General features: G+C 41.9%; 1 protein-coding gene across 7 annotated transcripts in view; it reads left to right on the forward strand.

The window, feature by feature from the left end:
• Nucleotides 1-925: 925 nt before the first annotated feature.
• Nucleotides 926-22,623, forward strand: part of LOC134349692 (mitochondrial ornithine transporter 1-like) — a 70,838-nt gene continuing 49,140 nt past the window's right edge. For 2 of the 7 annotated variants that reach the window (XM_063054391.1, XM_063054386.1), the window contains exons 1-4: nucleotides 926-1,065; nucleotides 16,118-16,243; nucleotides 17,160-17,418; nucleotides 21,038-21,178. In XM_063054391.1, the coding sequence (XP_062910461.1) occupies nucleotides 16,174-16,243; nucleotides 17,160-17,418; nucleotides 21,038-21,178 (470 nt within the window). In that variant the 5' untranslated portion in view covers nucleotides 926-1,065; nucleotides 16,118-16,173. The other 5 variants (XM_063054387.1, XM_063054388.1, XM_063054389.1 and 2 more) reach the window with 5 other exon arrangements.

Genomic DNA, 22,623 nt, shown 5'->3' on the forward strand with positions numbered 1-22,623 from the left:
TTTCCTCTGTCCTGTAAGCTCACCAGGCCGGTCTTTCCCCAGAGCTTCCCACTCTACTCTCTGTTTCACCCCCTCATCCCCTGACCGTACACATCTTTACAATCTCCAATTTTCTGCTTCCAAGCCTCATCAAAATTGCTGACCACCCCGCTTCCTTTCCTGGCCCCCATGTTTCTCTCTCTCTCCTCAGTTGCTCCCTTCTTCTTCACAGTTTCTATCTTCAGCCTTTTCCTTAAAAAATACACCCTTAATTTCTCATCACTACCTATCAACAACTGTCTATACTACTCTATAGCTTACTTGAATTAAACTGTATCTGCCCTTCCTTTACCCTCTTGCCCAGCTGATTAATATCCCACTATAATCCTTGATAACCTTCTTCACTGTCCACAATGCCACCCATTCTAGTGTCTTCTGCAATCTTACTAATCAAGCTTCCTACATTCTCATCCAAAACATTGATATTGATGACAAACAATGGGTCCAACAAAGACCCTTGAGGCACACCACTAGACATGGGCCTCCAGTTGAGAAGCAACCTTCCACAATCACCCTCTGGCTTTCTGGTATCAAGCCAACTGTGTATCCAGCTATACAGCTCTCCTTGGAGTCGGTGTGATTTAACCTTCCAAATGTGGAACCTTATCATAGTCTGATAATGATAAATGGATTGATTGATGGAAACTTGGATTTTCAAAAGTGGACGAGTAATAGAAACCCCGGAAGGGTCGCAGATCTGCAGAAATAATACTCCCCCAACTTGAAAATGTCCTATTTTAGGCAAATAATGAACTGATGTGTCCATTTAGCGAAGATTACAATTCCGTTCAGTTTTTTCAATATTTTTAGATAGCGTGCAATCTGCAGTTTCACAATCCTATAGAACTGAGCCCCGTGGATAGGCTGGTTACTGTGAAGCCTCCTCCTTCCATCAGCGAGGTCCGAACTGACGAAAGGTGTTCTGCTCAGCCGCACGGCTTTCAATTGTTAAAATAAACCCAGCCACAGAACAGAGGAATAAATCACGGGGAGTCAAGTCTACAGCAGTTCAGAGGAAATCTAAATGTAAGTGGAGCACCGCCACCTTCAGCGTCTAAATATTTAGTGTCAGTTTTTTTTGGACCCTCCACGCGGAAATACATATTTTGGTATTATTTTGGGATACAACAATGCTTACTTCAATATAGCAGAAGTTACCATTTACACAACGAAATCTGATGCGGCCAAATCTATAAATATATCGTTTAAATCTGTAACAACCGACGTGCAACCTCTGCTAACAGCAACTTCCCGGGCACCGTGTGAACCTCAAAACCTCCACCAATTCCCATTGAGCCCTCATCCTCATCCTCGGCCAAATAATACGTTTGACTTTCAGAGTTGATAAACGGCCTTTAAAATAGACCACAAGAAGGGTCGATTTCCCGGATTCTTCAAATTTGAGATGATACTCAACCAACAAAAAAAAACCCTGCAAAATGTCTGCCAAATAATGAAACGCAACTTCATCCCGCCGATATATTCTTTATTCTAGTTCAGCCATATTATTTGGCTGGATTCTCGCTCTTCATGTGCAATTGGTGCTGGAGGTATCTGACCCAGGCCGCTCAGTTATTGGTTGCCTAGCTTTCAAACGAAACAATAACCTTCCTCACTAAATCCCGAAGATTTTTTTTTCATTTGATGCTGCGTGATGTAAGCGCGAAGGAGGCGGAGAATGAGCCGGAACTTGCCTACAGTGTAGGAAGACTTACATTTGTGTAGCGCCTTTCCCTTTTTCCCCCCATTGAGGGAAATATGTTTGAAGTGCGGGCCCTTGTAACAAGGTGTAGCTGCCGGACGCTCTGACTAAACAAGGAGTGAGTTAACAGTGTGGGGGCGGAGCGGAGAGCACTGAACTTCGCATCTGTGGGGTTGTATTAAGTTAGCGTGAAAAAGCAAGCCGGTGGCCACGTGTATACCGGTATCTTCTCCTATTAGCGCCGGTTGGCTGCGTAAACGATGTTTTGATTGCTGCATTATCGGAGTCTTGGGAAACCAGTGGTGATTATTTTCTAATGTAGTTTTATTTTAAGACAATCTGGACTTTCAGATTAATTATGCGTGGGATTTATAATTGGAACGTAACACTGTATGAAGTGCTGCCAAGTTAGGATTTGTAACGAGCCGCGGCTTTGCCTCGTCTGGGCGAGCACCTGAAATGTTTTGCTAGTTGTTTCTGAAAAGTTTGACGATTTCGGGGGGGAAGAAAGGGCACACTTCAGCAAAAGACAAAAATGCGAGTCATTGCTGAGTCGACTACGGGAAGTTTGTGGATTGTATCTGTCGATTTTTTTGGGGGGAGCTGAGTGAGTGTGAAGGGTTTACTACTCAATCCAGGTGGGTGTCAGTATGGAACGTCAACCAAAGACAGCCTGTCAAAAGGGACACAGGAATTGTTCAAGGTAACTTGATTGTTACAGTTCTTGAAGGAAATAATCCTGATGCTCAATTCCACTATCTTTCTTTATTGACATCTTTTTCCTCCTTCACCTTGCTCTTGTTTAATGTTTTTGAGAAGTGATCAAGCATGATTGAAATGTAGTAGAAGGCAGTGGAGTTGAGAAAAATTATTGGGGAGGGTAGGGGAGCGGTCTAGGTAAACGTTTGTAACCACATAATGTCAGAAATAATTTGGACACTTCTCATGGCTCTTAAAGTCTCACCTGTTGATTCAGAAGTATCAAAGAAGGAAATGCAACACACACAAAAATTGCTGGTGAATGCAGCAGGCCAGGCAGCATCTGTAGGAAGAGGTACAGTCGATGTTTCGGGCAGCGACCCTTTGTCAGCCTGAAGGGTCTCGGCCCGAAACGTCGACTGTACCTCTTCCTATAGATGCAGCCTGGCCTACTGCGTCCACCAGCATTTTGTGTGTGTGTTGCTTGAAATTCCAGCACCTGCAGATTTCCTCGTGTTTGCGTTTTTAAAGGAAATGCCTCTGCATTCATGATCCAAATGATTGTAAATGAGAGAGAAAGAAATACCAAAGAGGTTTGGCATTGAATGCTGAAATCTAAGATTCCAAACTAGGATTTGGAGCAAAGTTGTTTTTAGTTTGAGAATAGGATATTTTCAGTTGTGAGTTGCTGTAGTCCTGTAGAGATGAATGGTCAGGTTTTGAAATTGCTCTGACCTGTCGCCTTCATTAATGGCATAAGGTCTGACCTGCATTGAAAACAAATCTCCATGTTTAAGTGGGGAACTCCAGATCCATCTTGGTATTCACTTGGTGTAATAAAAAGCATTCATTGAGACATTACATGGCTGCTCTATCTACCTACCATACAAATACCACTTTCAGTGTAGTTAATTTTTCTGATGCTTTTGGATTAAGATATGACGGCAACAAAACAAATCTGTTTTATGATCATTATCTGACGTGGGCAATCGTGGTGATTGTTCTTGATAAATTTTTCTACCTTCTGGGTAGTGTCTTTACAAGACGGGTGACCTCTGCCATTATCAATTAACTTTAGAGATTGTCTGGTGTTAGTGGTCACATAACCAGGACTTGTGATGCGCACTAGCTACTCACAGGGCCATCTACCACCTGCTCCCATGAATTCATGTGACACTAATCGGGTGCTGTACCTTGTCCAAAGGTAACCTGCAGGCTGTTGGAGGGAAGGAGCACTTTACACCTCCTTTGGTAAAGATGTACAGTCCTTTCTTACAGGTGGTGGATGGTGGAATGAGGAATTTGAAATGTTACTAATATGCCATTGCTCTAGACTAGTTTTCTAAGTGTAAGCAGATATTGACAGGCAGATGAGCTGGGGAGGAAGCCTATTGGAATTCTTTCATTTTCGTTCTTAACACAGATTCAAACTGTCAAATAGGAAATACAAAACTCTTCAGACAGCTGTCTGCCAGAGTTTTTCTTATAAATTCAACTTATTAAATGTGCATCAGTTTTATTTAAACATCTAAAATTTTATTTCAGCTTTAACTGCAATTTTGCGGCAAACTAACTTTGTTTTTGAAAATGTTATTAGTAAACGTAGCATTCTCACTAGCTAAGCCTTTAAGACTAGTGGCTGGATGTACCAAAGTCACAAATGTTTTAAGTGACTGAGTAGGTAAACGCCTTCCTCTGCCTGGTCTGCAGATTGACCACCTCGTCTTCCTTCAGTGTGTGTTGTGAATTATCCTGGAGCTGTTTCTCTGGTCAATGATCATTAATTTCTGGAACCCATGTTAAAACTCAAATTATTCATCATTCTTTGCCAAAACCTTCAGAAGCGTAGCATCGCTGTCTCTGAATTATTGGGCTATTTGTACATCATTCATGCCTTGATGAGCACAAATTGCTTTCACTAAAAAAAGGCTTGTCTTCCTAACATTTAGCAAGGTTGAAGCAGCTTGTTCGAAATGTGTGTTATAGAGTATAGAACCCTACAGCACAGTATAGACCCTTTTAGCTGTGATGTACCAACCTTTAACCTACTCTTAAGATCAATCTCACCCTTCCCTCCATTTTTCAATCATCCACGCCCCTGTCTAAGTTTCTTAAATGCCCTAATGTATCTGCCTCTACCACCTCCTCTGGCAGGGCATTCCATGCCCCACCGCTCTCTGTTTATATAAAAACAACAACTTGCCTCTGACATCGCCCCTATACTTTCCTCCAATCACCTTAAAATTACGTCCCCTCATATCAGCCATTTCTACCCTGGGGGAAAATTGTTCTCTGGCTGTCCCTAATCAGACTATGGTTCTCCAAGAGCTTGTAAAAACTCTCTCTAAGAATCTTCTCCAGTAATTTGCCCACCACTGAAGTAAGACTCACTGTTCTTTAATTCCCAGGGTTACCTCTACTCCCTTTTGAAACATATGGATAACATTTGCCATACTCCAATTATCTAGTACAACATGAGATTTAATACATGTACTGTATCAGGACTGGATATTAATGCTCCCGTAATGCCACCTTATACGGATTGAACAGGTGAAAGCCTGATTGCACCCACTCAACGTTTCAGGAACAGATGGAACCAGAGTTGGGTTTGTTATCACCAGCATGTGTTGTGAAATTTCTGAATGGGCATTGAACCCATGTACATTGCCTCATATTCCGCCTCCCCTCCCCTTTGCACCAATTAAGTTTTCTTTTTTTTAAATATATACTTGTTGTAATTTACTTTTATTATGTATTGCAGTGTACCACTGCTGCAAGACAACATATTTCATAACGTATGCCAATGGTATTAAACCTGATTCTGATTCAGAACTGTGCTCAGTTTTTTTTTAGTATTTTATTTTTGTGTTCGGGAGGATGGTTTGGGGACAGAGGGGAGTTAGATAAGGGTGTTAGGGACAGGGATGTGGGGAGATTAAAGGACTGGTCGGAGTTTTAAGTCTCCAGCCCACTTTCGAAGGACAGCAGCGCTGATGTAGGACATCCGCAGGTGGGGCTGGGATGACCAGCGTGGATGAAAGCTGGTGGCTCCTCCAGGGCAGCGGATTCCAGAGACAGAGTTCTGTTGGGGGCAGGAGAATGAGGTTTCGGTGGCCCCTGGGTTCGTGAATCAATGCGATCGGAATTTGAGGCTTGGTGATCAGCGGGTCCTGGCATCGATAACGAGGGTTGAATCAGACATCAAGGCCTGTTGGACGGAGCTCCAGGTCTGCAGACCTCTTGATTCACTGGGGTAGTCAATATCAGTATGTCTGCATCTGAATCCCGGTCCGCTGGAGGCAGGACGCCAATGAATTTGAAATGTCTTGGGGTGAAAGGACTACACGAGCAGGAGAGAGGAAGGGGACTTGTTCTGTTGCTTGTTGTGTTGTGTGTTGTTTTGCTGAGTGTCGTGGGCATGCTATGTTAGCACCGGAATGCATAGCAACGCGTGCGGGCTGCCCCCCCCCCAGCACTCCTTTGGGTGTGTTGGTTGTTAACTGAAATGGTGCATTTCATTGTATGGGTGATAAGAAAACTTGAACATTTTTACCCAGAGTAGATCTGATTGGAGTTGGAGAAGTGCCAGGTTCCGAAGATTGTATTTATCAGAGAGGTTGTAGAAGTAAAGAAGGGGCAAGGACATGGAGAGAAAACAAGGATAAGAGTCTTAAAATGGAAATTTTGCTGGATGGGGTCCAGTGTGGATCAGGTGAACGGGATTTGGTGTTAGTTAAGATATGGTGACAAAACTCTGGATGACCTTCAATATACGTAGGATGGAATCTACAAGTCAGTCCTGAAGAGCACTGGGTTAATCAAACCTGGAACAAACAAAGACAATGATGAAGGTTGAAATTGCTCACAATGAGCAGATACTCAATCGTGAGAGAGAAAGGAAAGTAATGAGAAATGTTGGGATCTTTGCCCATAGGAGCAGAATTGGGCCATTTGGCCTGTTGTCTCCTCTGCCATTCAATCATGACTGATTGAGAAAGAGTCAATATATGTATAAATAGACATAGTAAGTTCAGCTGTATTGGTCTGACTTGTCAGTGTCTCTGACTTAAATCTGCAAATTTCTTAAATATCTCATGAAAGGATAATTTTGCGTGTTGGTTAAAGAATTCCTGGCCACTTCACCTGTTGCTTTGCTAAGTTTTTCTTTTCACCTCTGGATAAACCTAGAGCTTCCCACAATGATGCTGTCATAAATCAAAGTATTGACTACAGGAGTTGGGATGTTGAAGTTGTGTAAGATTTTGCTAAGCCGTAATTTGGTGTATTGTGTGCAGTTCTGGGCACCTACCTACAGGAAAGATGTCAATAATAGTGCAGTGAAAATTGACAAGCATGTTCCCGGGACTTGAGGAGTTGATTTGTAGGGAGAGGTTGAATAGGCTGGGACTTCATTCTTTAGAACGTAGAAGATTGAGTGGAGATTTGATAGAGGTATGCAAAATTGAGGGATATAGGTAAGGTAAATGCAAGCTGGCTTTTTTCCAATGAGGTTGGGTGAGATTAGAATTAAAGTTCATGGGTTAAGGGTGAAAGGTGAAATGTTCAAGGGGATTATGAGGGGGGAACTTCACTGACGGTAGTGAGAGTGTGGAACGAGCTGCTCGCGGAAGTTGTGGATGCGGGATCGATTTCAGTGTTTAAGAGAAGTTTTGATAAGAGCAAGGGTGGAGGCTGTGTTCCAGGTGCAGGTCGATGGAACTATGCGGAATAATAGTTCAGCACAGAGTAGATGGGCTGAAGGGCCTGTTTATGCTCTAGTCCTCTATGATTGGGTTTACAATTTCAGAATGCAATCTCTCAACTCCTGGGGGAGGGGGAGGGTGAAAAATAAATAACTAAACACTTGATGGGTCCAGTGGTTGGAACGGTTCAACAGGCCCAGGCAAAGAGAAATTGCACAAATACAGTGACTGGGGAAGGAATGGAAGGCATGGCCTAGAGCTAAAACTTGTGGAGCTTCTGCTTCTTGGCTCCAATAGTACTGATCAATCCTGTTCTTAAGTGCTGTCTTTGTGGGATTCACACATTCTTCCTGTGACTGAGTAGGTGCTCTAGTTTCCTCCTATATCGGAAATGTAGGTTATTTGGCCCTTGCGTTGTCCTAAGCATGTAAGTTATTGTGGGGAGAGCTAAACAAAATAGGACCAATAGTTGGTGCAGTCTTGGTTGGGATGAAGAGTCTGTTTCTGTGCAGTATGACTCCATGAAGTTTCGAGCAGAATTACTGGGCTGAATGATTCATTGCACTTGTGTGAGTGTAACACCTCATTTTGGGCATGCTGAGGCAAGTTGATGTATCTCAATGGCCAAAAAGAACTACAAAACTTGGATAGCACACAAAATGCTGAAGGAAGTCAGCACCTGTGGAAACGAATGAAGAGTCAAAGTTTTGGGCCAAGACCCTTCATCAGGACTTGTGTTTACAAAACTGGATAGACCATGTAATCAACTCCTTTGACCATTTGAAGGTCACTTCAATAGGCAAATGAGGGGTGGGGGTTATGAGCTGTTTAGGAGGGAAGGATTAGATTGGATATTAAGTTGGTTTTTTCGGTCTGTGCAATGTCATGAGCTGAGGGGCCTGTACTGTGCAGTACTGTTCTATTTCCTCAATCTAATTAGTAAACCATGTTTTTGTAATTACATGCTGCCAAGCTGAAAGTGGCCAGCCAACCTTTTCAGCATATGCCCAAACCAATACGAAAGACCCAAAGTAGCAGATGCTCTGTTTTCCTTAGCATAATAATAAAAATAAAAAAATACTTTTATTGATCCCAAGTTGGAAATAACCACACTTAAAGGCTTTTTTTTTTGTTGACACAACCTCCCCCAATATATACTTCACAATATCTATTTCTACAGTTTATACTGTGAAAAGATTAATTTAAGAGTTCTATCTACCCTTGCCAATAGTCTGTGAATGCCCACAAGAAAATGAATCTCTTGGTAGTATATGGTGACATGAATGCATTTTTGATAATAAATTTACTTTGACTTTAAGTTAATTATCTTGCTAAATTGGTGTAGAGAAGGTGGAATTCTAAACTAATATTGCACTAAGTATCTTTGTTACCCTATGTTTTAACTGGAACTTGGATAACAATCCTGAAGTCGGAGAATTTGGCATAATGGGTCCTAGGGAAAAGGACCAATTTGTAATGTATTAATTTTTAAATGGGAAAGTTGGTGTACAAAGTCTACATACTATTTAAACCTTGTATTTTCCTTGATTCACCCAGTTGGGAGGGAGGTGGAATTTGGATATTAAAATAGTAAGTATGAATGTTTTATATTTATCCAAACAATCTCTGAACTGAAGCACAAGTTGTTAAAATGCACACAAGTTACTCTAACTAATTTGGAACTCAAGAAGCTATGACAAATATTGAAGTAGTGAATATCTGTATTAAACACTATACAAGATTTTGTTTTGTTGTTGAGGCTTTGTTGTGCTAGCGTTAGAAAATGTTGAACTGATGTAATCAGAAATGCCCAGGTTAAGTGGTCAGTGAGATAGGAGCAATCGTGCTTGCAGGTGATCTGGACAGAAGCTTCCCATAGAGCTGGTGAAATTTCTTTTGTGCAGATTTGCACTTTACTGATGTGATTTCCAGCATCAGCTGCTGAACACCTAATCACATTGAAAATTTAAAAAAGATTAGATTAAGATCACCCCAGCCAATTGAAGTAAGAATATAGAAACATAGAAAACCTACAGCACAATACAGGCCCTTCAGCCCACAAAGCTGTGCAGAATATGTCCTTACCTTAGAATGACCTAGGCTTACCCATAGCCCTCTATTTTTCTAAGCTCCATGTATCCAACCAGGAGTCTCTTAAAAGACCCTATCGTTTCCACCTCCACCGCCGTCGCCAGCAGCCAATTCCACGCACTCATCACTCTTTTTTTTAAAAACTTATCCCTGACAACTCCTCCGTACCTACTTCCAAGCACCTTAAAATTATGCCCTCTCTTGCTATCCACTTCAGCCCTGGGAAGAAGCCTCTGACTATCCACACGATCAATGCCTCTCATCATCTTACACACCTCTGTCAGGTCACCTCTCATCCTCCGTCACTCCAAGGAGAAAAGGCCGAGTTCACTCAACCTATTCTCATAAGGCATGCTCCCCAATCTAGGCAACATCCTTGTAAATCTCCTCTGCACCCTTTCTATGATTTCCACATCCTTCCTGTAGTGAGGTGACCAGACTTGAGCACAGTACTCCAGTTGGGGTCTGACCAGGATCCTATATAGCTGAAATATTACCTTCGGCTCCTAAACTCAATCCCTCAATTGATGAAGGCCAATGCACCGTATGCCTTCTTAACCACAGAGTCAACCCGTGCAGCAGCCTTGAGTGTCCTATGGACTCTGACCCCAAGATCCCTCTGATCCTCCACACTGACAAGAGTCTTGCCATTAATACTATATTCTGCCATCATATTTGACCTACCAAAATGAACCACTTTACACTTATCTGGGTTGAACTCCATCTGCCACTTCTCAGCCCAGTTTTACATCCTATCGATGTCCCGCTATAACCTCTGACAGCCCTCCACACTATCCACAACACACCCAACCTTTGTGTCATCAGCAAATTTACTAACCCATCCCTCCACTTCCTCATCCAGGTCAATTATAAAAATCAAGAAGAGAAGGATTCCTAGAACAGATCCCTGAGGCACACCACTGGTCACCGGCCTCCATGCAGAATATGACCTATCTACAACCACTCTTTGCCTTCTGTAGGCAAGCCAGTTCTGGATCCACAATGCAATGTCCCCTTGTTTCCCATGCCTCCTTACTTCCTCAATACTTCCTTGCATTGTATTCCTTATCAAATGCCTTGCTAAAATCCATATGCACTGCATCTATGGCTCCACCTTCATCAGTGTGTTTAGTCACATCCTCAGAAAATTCAATCAGGCTTGTAAGGCATGACCTGCCTGTGAAAAAGCCATGCTGACTAATTCTGATCATTTTTATGCCTCTGCAAATATTCATAAATCCTGCCTCAACTTACCACCCACTGAAGTAAGACTCACTGGTCTATAATTTCCTGGGCTATCCCTACTCCCTTTCTTGAATAAGGGGGCAACATCCGCAACCCTCCTATCCTCTGGAACCTCTCCCGTCCTCATTGATGATGCAAAGATCATCGCCAGAGGCTCAGCAATCTCCTCCCTCGCTTCCCACAGTAGTCTGGGGTACATTGCATCCGGTTCCGGTGACTTATCCAACTTGATGCTTTCCAAACGCTCCAGCACATCCTCTTCCTTAATATCTACATGCTCAAGCTTTTCAGTCCACTGTAAGTTATCCCTACAATCTCCAAGATCCTTTTCTGTAGTGAATACTGAAGCAAAGTATTGATTAAGTACCTCTGCCATCTCCTCCGGTTTCTATACACACTTTTCCACTGTCACACTTGATTGGTCCTATTCTCTCACATCTTATCCTCTTGCTATAAACGAATTAACTTTTTTTCTCTGCATTAAGATGTAGAATAAAGATATAATCTAAAATATAAACAAAGTATATGAATCGTTTGTGCTTATGGAAATGAAGGCTTTTTAAAAACAGTGCATTTTTTTGTCTTTTTGAGGGACTGGCTCTGTACACTCTCACAATTGCAGAGGCTGTCCATCAGTAATTAAGCCTTGGTATAACATTTTAAAAGACGAGAAAATCTGCAGACGCTGGAAATCCAAGCAAGACACAAGATGCTGGAGCTCAGCAGGGCAGGCAGCATCTGTGGGGAAGGATGAACAGTCGACATTTCAGGACCAGACCCTTCAAGACGCTTGCAGGCGGCGGAGAGAGCATCTCGGAGTTGTGGAAACGATTGGGATAGGGACACCAGTTTCCTCTTCATGGCGGAAAGTGTGGCACGTCGAACACTGCAAGAGAAGCAGTCGATTGAATGTGAGTACTTGGGATCCTCAGAGGGTCTGTATCGAAAAGCTTGAACACTGATCTAGAAGCCATGGGTCACAAGATGGCACTGAAGACATGTTCCCAGGAAGGATACGTGGTGTGGTAGTGGGTTTGGGTGAGCGCATAACATTTTAAAATCTCGGTTGAAGACTGTGCAAGTGTGTGCTGGTAATTTGCTAATAAATACAACTGAGCTCAGGAAAAATTCTACTTTCATCAAAATAGTGGTGCTTAGCTGGTAAGTTTTTAACAAGCCTATCCTTGTAAACCTAGGATATAGGTGAGGGGGTGTGGGAGGAAGTCATTTGGGTACCTTTTGGCTTTTTTCATTTGAGCAGTTTTAATGTTCAGTCGTCATTCTAACATGGTCAAGGGAGTCCCACTAGTCAGTTATAGTAGTTCAGAATCAGTTTTATTATCACCGGCATGTAATGTGAAATTTGTTAGCATAGCAGCAGCATTTCAATTCAATACATAATCTGACAGAGAAAATAATAATTAATGAAAAATATGATAATAGTTAAGTAAATCAATTACATATATTGAATAGATTAAAAAATGTGCAAAAACAGAAATGCTGTATTTTTTTTTAAAAGGTGAGGTAGTGTCCAAAGATTCAAAGTCCATTTAGGAATCGGATGGCAGAAGGGAAGAAGCTGTTCCTGAATCACTGCGTGTATGCCTTCAGGCTTCTGTACCTCCTCCCTTATGGTAACAGTGAGAAAGGGCATGCCCTGGGTGCTGGAGGCCCTTAAATAATGGACACCGCCTTTCTGAGACACTGTTCTCTAAAGATGTCCTGGGTACTTTGTAGGCTAGTACCCAGGAGCCGACTAGATTTACAACCTTTTGCAGCTTCTTTCGGTCCTGTGCAGTAGCAAACCGCACCCCCCCCCCCCATACCAGACAGTGATGAAGCCTGTCAGAATGCTCTCCATGGTACAACTATAGAAGTTTTTGAGTGTATTTGTTGACATGCCAAATCTCTTCAAACTCCTAATAAAGTATAGCTGCTGTCTTGCCTTCTTTATAACTACATCGATATGTTGGGACCAGTTGAGTTCCATAGAGACAATCAGATCATAACCATTAATGAATAACGTAAATTTCAGCAAGGTGAATATTTCTTGGCTATAGAGATTAAAGATGATGAGCTTTGTGTGTCACATGCTCATCAAAACAGTGAAATGAGTCATTTGTATCAACTGCAAGTGTCACCATTCTTCTGGCATCAACGTAACATACCTGCAACTTGGTAACCCTAAGCCACACCTCTTTGGAATGTAAGAGGAGACTGGAGCACGTGGAGGAAAGAGGGAGAACGTACAAACTCCTAACAGACAATGGTGGGAATTATTTGAATGCCAATCACTGGCATTGTAACGTGTTACACTAATTGCTAGGCTGTTGTGCTGACCAAGCTGCATCCTTCCAAGAGAGCATGTGAAACCTTGTCTCTCAGGATGATGATGGTTCTTAGAACTGCACTGGAATGTCAGCCTGGATTGACTGTTCAAACACCCAGAGCAGAATCCTCATCCAGGGAACAAAAGGCCACGTATTTGAGTGCTACTTTTGAGCAGTAGCTTGTTGTCATGGAAACTCTAAGGAATCAACAGAATAACGCCATCATACCTAAAGTGGAATAAATGTCTTTCCATTACCTTTCTTGCATTGTTCCCTGTATTGTCTTCTAAGAATCGGGTGGATCTGAAATACGGGAACTCATTTATATAAAAAAACAAAAATGGCGTTAAATCCCAGTGAAAATCAGTTTATGCTATGTTGTTCCAGTTATTAAATGTAGTAAGAACATTTTCAGTGTTTTCATTTTGAGAAAGTTTACTAAAACTTCATTTGCGTTCAATAGCTGAACTGTGCCTGGGCATACATTTACAGTAGAAATACAGGAAGCTGATGTCTGTCTCCTGAAGAAGGTCCTGCTAACGGGAGGAGGAGGCTTGTGTGGCAATTCAGTCAGTTGGTGAAATGGAGTGAGGAAATTCAACTGCAGCTTTCCGGTGAAGTTCCCCATGTTGACGCTGAAAACTAATTGCAGTGATTGTGAGGAAATTTGGGTGCACTGACCACTGAACATTCATATCAGCCAGGTTAAGGTGGCTTTCAGCAATCTTTTGATCTCAAAGTGTAAAACTTCTCTGGATTAAATACAGCAGTGATTTCAGGAAGTGGCTCTCCACCTCCCTCAATCACGTTTGTGAAGTAAGTAAGGAAGGATTTCAGTTTTGGCCACGTTGATGTTAAACCACTTTGCTTTAAAGTGGCTAGTTCCTTTCCTCTTCACTATTAAAAGTTAACACCAGCTTCCCTTTTCTATCAAAAGCCAACTGTTCATTCATTTCACAGATGCTACCTGATCGGCGGAGTTCCTCCAGCATTTTGTGTGTGTTCCTTTCTTCCTGTGCTTGCTGCAGTGCCACTGCTGTCCTGGGCCGCTATTTCCTCCAGCTTCGATCTCATCTCATGCCCCCCCAGGACCCACCTTGGCAATGAGACACTCCTCCTGCCCTCTTGAATGCATTCCATCCAAACCTTTGAGCACACAGCCACTGGTTCTATGGCTGATTTGCTTGTCCTTGCTTACTATGGCTCTTCAATCTCCCAGTGCTGTCAATATCAAAAATATCAATTTCAACCCTGTCATCACTCTGATCATTTTAACAGAAGTGCACCAATTATCATTCCCTGTGCTTGTTGAACCGCTCTTTCGTCTGCAATATTTCAATTTAAGAAACTTTACTACTTGTTTTTAGATGCCTTAATCTTGCCCTTCCCCATCTGTTGCAACTTCATCCACTAAATTACCCCTACTCATCTGCCCCTCCTCCTTCCCTTTCTCCCATGGTCCATTGTCATCTCAAATTTCTTCTTCAGCCCTTTACCCCTTCCACCTATCACCTAAGTTCCTCACATCATTCTCTTCCTCCTCACCTGGTGTCACCTATCACTTCCTAGCTTGTGTCCCTTCTCTCCTCTTTCCCCCCCACCCCACCACCCCACCTTCTTATTCGCTTCTTCCCCCTTCCTTTTCAGCCCTGATGAAGGTTCTCAATTCAAAATGTTGACTGTTCATTTCTCTCCATTGATGCTGCCTGACTCATTGAGTTCCACCAGCGTTTTATGTTTGTTCCTCTGGACTTCCAGCATCTGCAGAATCTCCTTGCATCCACTAAATTTTGGCCTTTTGCTCTTTTCTATTTTCATTGTTGCTCACCAAGTTTTGGAAGCTTTGGTCTTGAGCAGTGGAATTCCCTCCCTAAGCACTGTTTTTTCTCTATATTAAGGCTTCTTACACATATTCATTATCTGGTTTTGTGTTGCTGTTTCCTTCTGCGGCTTAATAACGGTATTGCTGTCTAGCTCCTATAGACGGTTTTCTAAATTTTATACAAATTGAAGTTCTTGTTGAATGTGCTACCTCTCTGTTGAAGAAAGTTGTGTTGCAGAACAATCTACCAGTCAATCTAATGTACTGATTCTATTTGTTCAGCTGAACAAGTTGCTACAGTTTATTTGTGAAACATGGATTGGTGTCTGCTAGAGTGAAATCAGGTTAGCTCTATTCTGTCTCCAGGATATCGTCCACCTTTTCAGTAGAATTTACTTCTAGTCTTTGCAATTTTTTCAAAGTGGGAAAAGTAGGCAATTTTCCTTTTTGGTGAATATGTCTGTAACGTAACTGACTACTCATCTCATCTGCAGTGAGTGCTCAATTTTCTCATTTATTTCTCAGTTTTCTGATGTAAAGCTCATATCTAGTATTCCACCTACATTTGCAAATACACAATTCCACAAGAAAATAAAGCTGAAAGTCTGTTTAGTTTCAGTTATAAATCATTCTCTAAAGAAAAGGACAAAACCTCCCAGCAATTTCCAAAATTTGGAAAATTGTGAGTCTGGGGGGGTGGGGGGGGTGTTGGTCGGGTTACATCAGTTTCTGAGGGGAAAGACGCAAGCAAAGGAACTAATCTAGATAAATTGTTTAATCATTGCCTTGTTACAAGGCTGAGTCCTAATGCCCTCATTCATGTATTTGGTGTAAAGGACATGAAGTGGCATAGGCCAAGGGCATGGCATTGGCTGCTTTACATTGTCGTCAGCAGTATTGATCTGTATGGATACCCGGTGCAAGTCACCTCTGTGTATTTGTAGTAGCAAATACTTCAGAAACTGATAACACTACTAGTGAAAATGTAGGTGCTGTGAATTGTTTGAAATATACCGCTTGCAAAGCCAAATATAATGGAAAATGTAAAATATCCTTTGGTATGTTGGCGATGACTCACTTCGGCAGATTCTCTGTAATTTCCACCATTTGTGCGATAAGTTGTATAACCTAGACCCCATAGAGATCCTGACTTATTACAGACTGTAATCCATTGGATGGTTGCCTCTGACTTGCAGCTGTGCCATGTTGCACGTCACTTGCTCAGAAGGTGGTGTCTAGTGGTTAGGTTGGACTCAAGTCCTTTGATCAGCAGTGATATCTGGCTTCTGTGATACTGCGGTCCCCCATTTTTAATTCTTTTAACTTTTTTTTCCAAAGCTGCATTAAGTTGGGCCTTGTTATGTCAGTTCCACTATGACCCCAGTAGGAATGTAAAAGTGGCTGAGTTTATTGCACTGTTGCTTCTGCAGAAGTCATGAATGCCTTATTGATCATTTCCTCTTTATATTTTCTTTCTTTGCCCTAGAACGTCATCTTTGGAATTATTGAACGAATAATCCATTCATTGCATTAAAGACTGACATGTCGCTGGAAAAGCCAACACTACAGCCAGCCATACAAGCTGCCATCGACCTCACTTCAGGGGCAATGGGTAATGGACCATGTAGTGACTTAAAAGAAAGTAGCACCTCGTGTATATGAGGCACAGTTCTGAAGGGTCTCATTGACTTTAAAGAAACTTTGCATGTCCCTTGTTTGTGAAATCCAGAGTTTTCTTCTACTCAAAAAAAAACTGTAATGTAAGCTGATTTTTTTTTTTAAAAAGAGACACAGTTACAGCTCTCGATTTACCTACCCATTTTGAGGGTTTATTGTTGTGTTTGAACTTTACTCAATACCACTTGCACAGCACAGTAACGTAGTGGTTAGCACAACACTTTACAGTACTATCAACCTGGGTTCAATTCCCGCCGCTGCCTCTAAGGAATTTGTGCATATTCCCCTGTGACCGCGTGGGTTTCCTCTGGGTGCTCTGGTTTTCTCCCATAACCCAAAGACATATCAGTTGATAGGTTAATTAATCATTGTAAATTGTCCCATGATTTGGCTAGTGTTAAATCGGGGGTTGCTGGGCAGTGTGGCTCAAGGGGCCTATTCCACTCTGTATCTTAATAAATAATGCTCATTCTACAGTATGAGAAGCCATGGCTACCAACCTATATTCTCTTCTTCTGTGGCTTCACCTCACTATGCTGCGTACATTTTATACCACGATAGTGGAACTGTGTTTTAAATGTTCTTTTCTGTTTCCAACCATGCATCAGAAATCAGTAAAAATACCAAACAATCCATGTAATTGCATTTTGCTGGAAAGTATTATCTTGTTTACTTATCAGTAAGCCTTTCTTAAGTCTAACATATTTTAGATGGACTGAGTGGGGGCAGTTGTGGGGATAAAACCAGTTCAGATTATCTAGAACACTTTCCAACAACTGTTGTGGCAAGGGAAAAAAAGATCGATGTGCTCTGGTCATTTTTACGTTCACGCACCTTATTGTGATCTGCAGGTGGAGTTGCTTGTGTCTATACGGGACAACCATTTGATACTGTAAAAGTGAAGATGCAGACTTTTCCCTACATGTACAAAAATGTGTTGGACTGTGCCGTAAAGACATATAAAGAACGCGGCGTTCGGGGTTTCTACCAAGGCACTACTCCTGCCCTGATGGCTCATATATCAGAGAATGCTGTGCTGTTCCTGTCTTACGGATTTTGCCAAAAGGTGGTGAGGAGTCTATCTGGAATGGACAGCAAAACAGAACTCAGGTAAATGATACTTGATAACGAATTGAATTCAGTGGTTTGCTAATTCCTGGTCTTTTGTTTAATACAATATTATTAGCGTGAGGCTTTATAAGGCACTAGTCAGACTGCACTTGGAGTACTGTGAGCAGCCTCGGGCCTCTTATCTAATAAAGAATGTGTTGGCATTGGAGAGGGTCCAAAGGAGGTTCATGAGAAAGGAATGAAAGGTTTAATCTATGAGAAGTGTTTGGCTCTGGGCCTGTTCTTGCTGGAGCTTAGAAGAATGGGGAAGGGGGGAATCTCATTGAAACCTATTGAATATTGAAAGCCCTAGATAGAGTGAACATGGAGAGGATGTTTCCTATAATGGGGAGTCTAGGACGAGAGTGCGTAGCCTCAGCATAGAGGAAACTCCATTCAGAATGGATGAGGAGGAATTTCTTTTTCAGCGGGTGGTGAATCTGTGGAATACGTTGCTGTGGGGGCCAAGTCACTAGGTATATTTAAAGCAGAGATTTATAGGTTCTTGATTAGTCAGGGCGTCAAAGGTGATGGGGAGAAGGCAGGAGAAAATAGATTGGCCATGGTGAAATGCTGGAGTAGACCTGAAGGGCCACATGGCCTAATTCTACCCCTACGTCCTGTGGTCTTTGGTTTAGATTTGCATTAAACTTAAAGTGGACTCCACCAGATCAGAAATGAGTTATTTTGAAAATGATTAAATAAGAGAGACGAGAGAGAAAACTCAGTGACGATGTGTGATGCACTCTGCTGAGTTGCATGAAGGGCAGGTGGCTGTGGATTTGCCTCTGTTACTCAGCCAACTCACTAGTCCCACAATTTGGAACGAACCACTGAGCAACGGTTCCTTCCCATGGCAGAGGGAACACAGGAGTGAAAGTAGTCAAAGGTCTTGCGCAGAATGCACACAGAGTGGAAAACTACAGAGGAATTCCACCCGCCCCCACCCTCTTAGCTGCAAAAGTTGTACATCAGTAGACCAGAATCAAATTGTCGGAGGGTTGTGCCACTTCAAGGGAAATTGAAATAAACTGGATGATGATCAGCTTGTGTACTTTATTTTGTGGACTTGATAATTATGTACAAAATGCTAGCATAGTGTCATTTAACCCTGTAGGGAGTAGTGGAGCCATGAAACTACAGCAGGGCAAGTTTTGTTTTGCATCCTCTGTATATAATGAATTTTTGTTACTGCCCCATGTTTTGTCCACAACAGCTGTTGACCAGAGAGTGAAAGGATGCTGCTTTGTGTGGCTTGATCACTTAAACCCCAGCATGCGAGAATTAAATAAGATTTTTTTTCTTTTGGTGGGGGAAAAGGCCATTTAATGAGTTAATGGTGTTTGGTGTAGTCGCTGAGCCCTGCCCCTCATGGATGTATGAGAGTTGAAACCAGCCAAGTACCACCACCAAATAAAACCAATCTGGAAATCTCAAAATCACTCCCAGTTCTCAATTCCTCATTGTTCTAGTTTCAGCCTACTGAGATAATGTTATATTTAAAAACAAAAACTCTGCTATGGATGTTGCATTCGTTCTGATGCAAGGGAAGAAATAAGGCCTTACTGGTAAACTTTATTTTTGCAAACTCCCAAAGTATTTGAAAACCTGTAACATATAACCTAAAACCTATAAACTAAAACATAAAATGTGTTCTATGTGTTCTCAACACGAGGAATAACACCTAATAGAGTGTATTTTAATAAAGCAGGGATTCCTGACCTTTTTATGCCATGGACCCTTACCATTAACTGAGGAGTCCATCAACCTCAGGGTGGGATTCCCTGCAATAAAGCATTCTTCATGCATTTGTTGTGCAGATGTATTAAATGTCACCAGTGCACTCCTGTCCTAGATTTATAGGAGTTGCCTGCTGGTAGGATTCTTCAGATACTTTACGTAAATAGTTTTGAATGCTGAATCACTGATCTTTTACAAAGGTCTTTCATCCTGCATTGAGTGAGAATTGCAATTATAGATAAAGGAAGGATGGTTTATAAGATTTTAGTGTTATGCCATTTAAGCTGTAGATATTGAGCATGATTAGTAAGAAGAGTGCATGCTGAAAGCACTTCCAACTGTCGACATTTTACATAGAACATAAAACAGTACAGCACAGTACTGTACAACCCTTCAGCTCACGATGTTGTGCCCAGCCTTTAACCTACTCCAAGGTCAATCTAACCCTTCCCTCCCACGTAGCCTTCCATTTTTTCTTTCATCCATGTGCTTGTCTCAGGCTACGTCTACACTACGCCGGATAATTTTGAAAACGCCGGTTTCGAGTAAAAACGACAGGCGTCCACACTAAGCGTTTTTCAAAATATCTCTGTCCACATTAGGCGGATATTTGGGCGAATCTCCTCCTACTGGGCATGCGCAGGACACACAGAAAACAAGCGAAGAGGAAACGATATACTTCGTGCGCGTTTGTCCAGTTACAGAGTAGAAAAACTTTAAAGGAATTGCTCTTGGCTCTCGCGCAGGAGGACTTAAAACTTTTTTAAAAAAAAAAACAAATACTGGAGCGTATGGAGGCAACCGACAGGGAGTTCACGGACAGTATGACCCAGCTGACGACGAACATTGAAAAACTGACTAACTCTGTTGCATTAATAAGGCACCTTGTTAAATGTATAAAACATGTCTGCATCAGTGTTATCTTGTATTTCCATACAATGTTACATTAGGCTGTTACACATCTATTGTCAGAGAAGTAGTTGCGTAAGTAGGTAAATCACTTTCATACAAGCAAGGACAGAAAACAGGGCAAAGTGTGTATACTTATTTATTCAGTAAGCTATGGGCCAAAGTATTTGGTGAGTACATTTCTAACTCTTCTGGCTTCAGTCTCGTTGCTGTCTGTTCTGAAATTGTTAGGTTATGTGGGGGGTTGCATTCAAGAAAACAACGAAATGCCGCCCTGCGGCCATCTGTTCTGGCACGTCACGACAGCGTTTTTAAATAGTCAAAAAAGCTCCTTTACAATTTAACTCTCACGCCGCTCACACCGACTGCGCGTTATAACAGCTTGCGTAGTACCAAGCAGAAGCAGAAAAAGCATTGTTGTTGTTGTGGTGTTGTCATGACAGCGTTTTTAAATCTCTCCGTTTACCCCGTACACACTACAACGGATATTAGGCGTTTTCAGATTTATTGACTCTGGAGACCCTTTCTGAAAATCTCTGTTTTTGGGGGATGAAAACGCCGCTTTAGTGTGGACAGAGGGTCAAAACGAAGAGAAAAAGCTTTATTTTCAAAATTGTCCGGCGTAGTGTGGACGTAGCCTCAGAGTCTCTTGTATCTGCCTCTACCACCACCTGCTGCACTGCGTTCCATGCATTTACTACTCTGTGTGCAAAAAAAAAACCTGCCTCTGACATCCTTCAACCCCCCACCCCCAAATTTTCCTCCAATCACCTTAAAAAATCCAGGCAGCGTCCTGGTGAATCTCCTCTGCACCCTCGCCATATTATTCCTATAATGAGGAGTCCAGTACTGAACATAATGTTCCAAGCATGATGTAACCCGAGTTTTATTGAGCTACCCTACAGCTCTTGAACTCAATCCCTGACACATTCTTGCTATTCTTTCATGACTGGTTTACCTGCCGTTTCAGTGATATACAGAAAGCTGCTTCTGGCTCACTGGCATCCGTGTTCGCCTCACTGGCCATCTGCCCAACAGAGCTGGTTAAATGTCGCCTTCAAGCAATGCACGAAATGAAAACCTCAGGAAAGCTTACAGAAGGACACCCCAGGTATACCCATTCTACTATTGCGTCCTGAGAAAGCTCTGTTTACTTTGAAACACTACTGTCTTTGTGAGAATCTGTATCCAGATTAAAGCTGCCTTGGAAGCAAATTACTGCCGTCACTGGAAAATCTGAAATGCAAATTGCTGGAAATAATAACAGGTCAGTGATGTCCTGGGAGAAAGAAATGCCCCTTTTTTGGGAGGAGATTGCAGTCCTGATGAAAAACTTGAGAAGTCGGTATCTTGAAACCTAAATGGTGTGTGTCCACCTTCACATGCTGCCTTACCTACTGAGTATTTCCAGCATTTTCCGTTTGCTTAAGGTCAGATTAGATTAAAAACTGATTTTATAGAAAGCAGATTAGAGCATATAGCTCCAGTCCCTTCAAAGTCAGGTAATATGTCACTTTGTAGCTTTGCATTTTATAGTTTACATCATATTTAGATTTAGCCAAGGTTAAATCTTTCCACTGTGCAAGAGTTCCTGTCACTAATCTTGCTTAAGTGTTTGGTTGTGGTGTGTTTTGGACTATAAAGCAATAGACCCTGGGGTTGTGTGCCCAGAGTAAGCTTGTAATTTCGGCATTACGTATCACCATTGTGTAGGTAACTGCTCATGTGAGTGACCGAATAGGAGTATCAGTACATGATATGCAGGCAGGCTTTTTCACTTGGTGACTAGTGAATAGTGGCAGCAAAACTTTGCAAGTAACTTGTCAGCCTGCCCTATTGCTGATGCTGGACCAAGGTAAAAGATACCGACAATAAAGCCTACCAAAAATTACTGAAGGAAGTGGCTTATTTTGAAAATTTTGCCCATGTAACAGATAAGTAAACTAAACTGGGGAAGACGCCCTGTGCAACCCTAAATCTTTACTCCTGCTGGTAAATTTGAGTTCACTCATTCCGCTATAAACCAGTGTTTGCTTATGGTAACCAGGATAAAGGTTTAACAGTGAAATGCTCTGTGACTTAGATGACCCAAAGTGAGGGACTTTTTGGGACAATGGTGAAGAGAGCAAGTGAAATACTTTTTGCAGACTCCAATCTAAATGTTCAAACCAATCTTTGTTTCCCTACGTTGCATTAATTTTTAGTAATGTGCAATTCAGATTAGCAGACCCAGTTTGGGGAAGATTTAGCAAATAATTATCGGATCAGGCCGTCAGCCAATGTTACACTTATAATATCCATATTAGGAAATCCCCAATATTAACAGAACAGAAAAATGCTCTGCAATGCAAACATGTTGCTATGAGATAAAACGAGAATTTTTAAGAATGGATTATCCTTTATACTCTGAGTAACATGCACACTCTGGTTTAAGGGTAACTTTTTCTCCTCTGCCTGTCCTTTCTCACAACCATGCCACTAATTAGACCCCAATGAGGAACTCTTTTCTGGTCTACCAGTAATTGGAAGTGGCTTTAAAAAAAGAATAAGCAAATC

Source organism: Mobula hypostoma, chromosome 7, assembly GCF_963921235.1.
Source record: "Mobula hypostoma chromosome 7, sMobHyp1.1, whole genome shotgun sequence".
Classification (NCBI taxonomy): Eukaryota; Metazoa; Chordata; class Chondrichthyes; order Myliobatiformes; family Myliobatidae; genus Mobula; species Mobula hypostoma.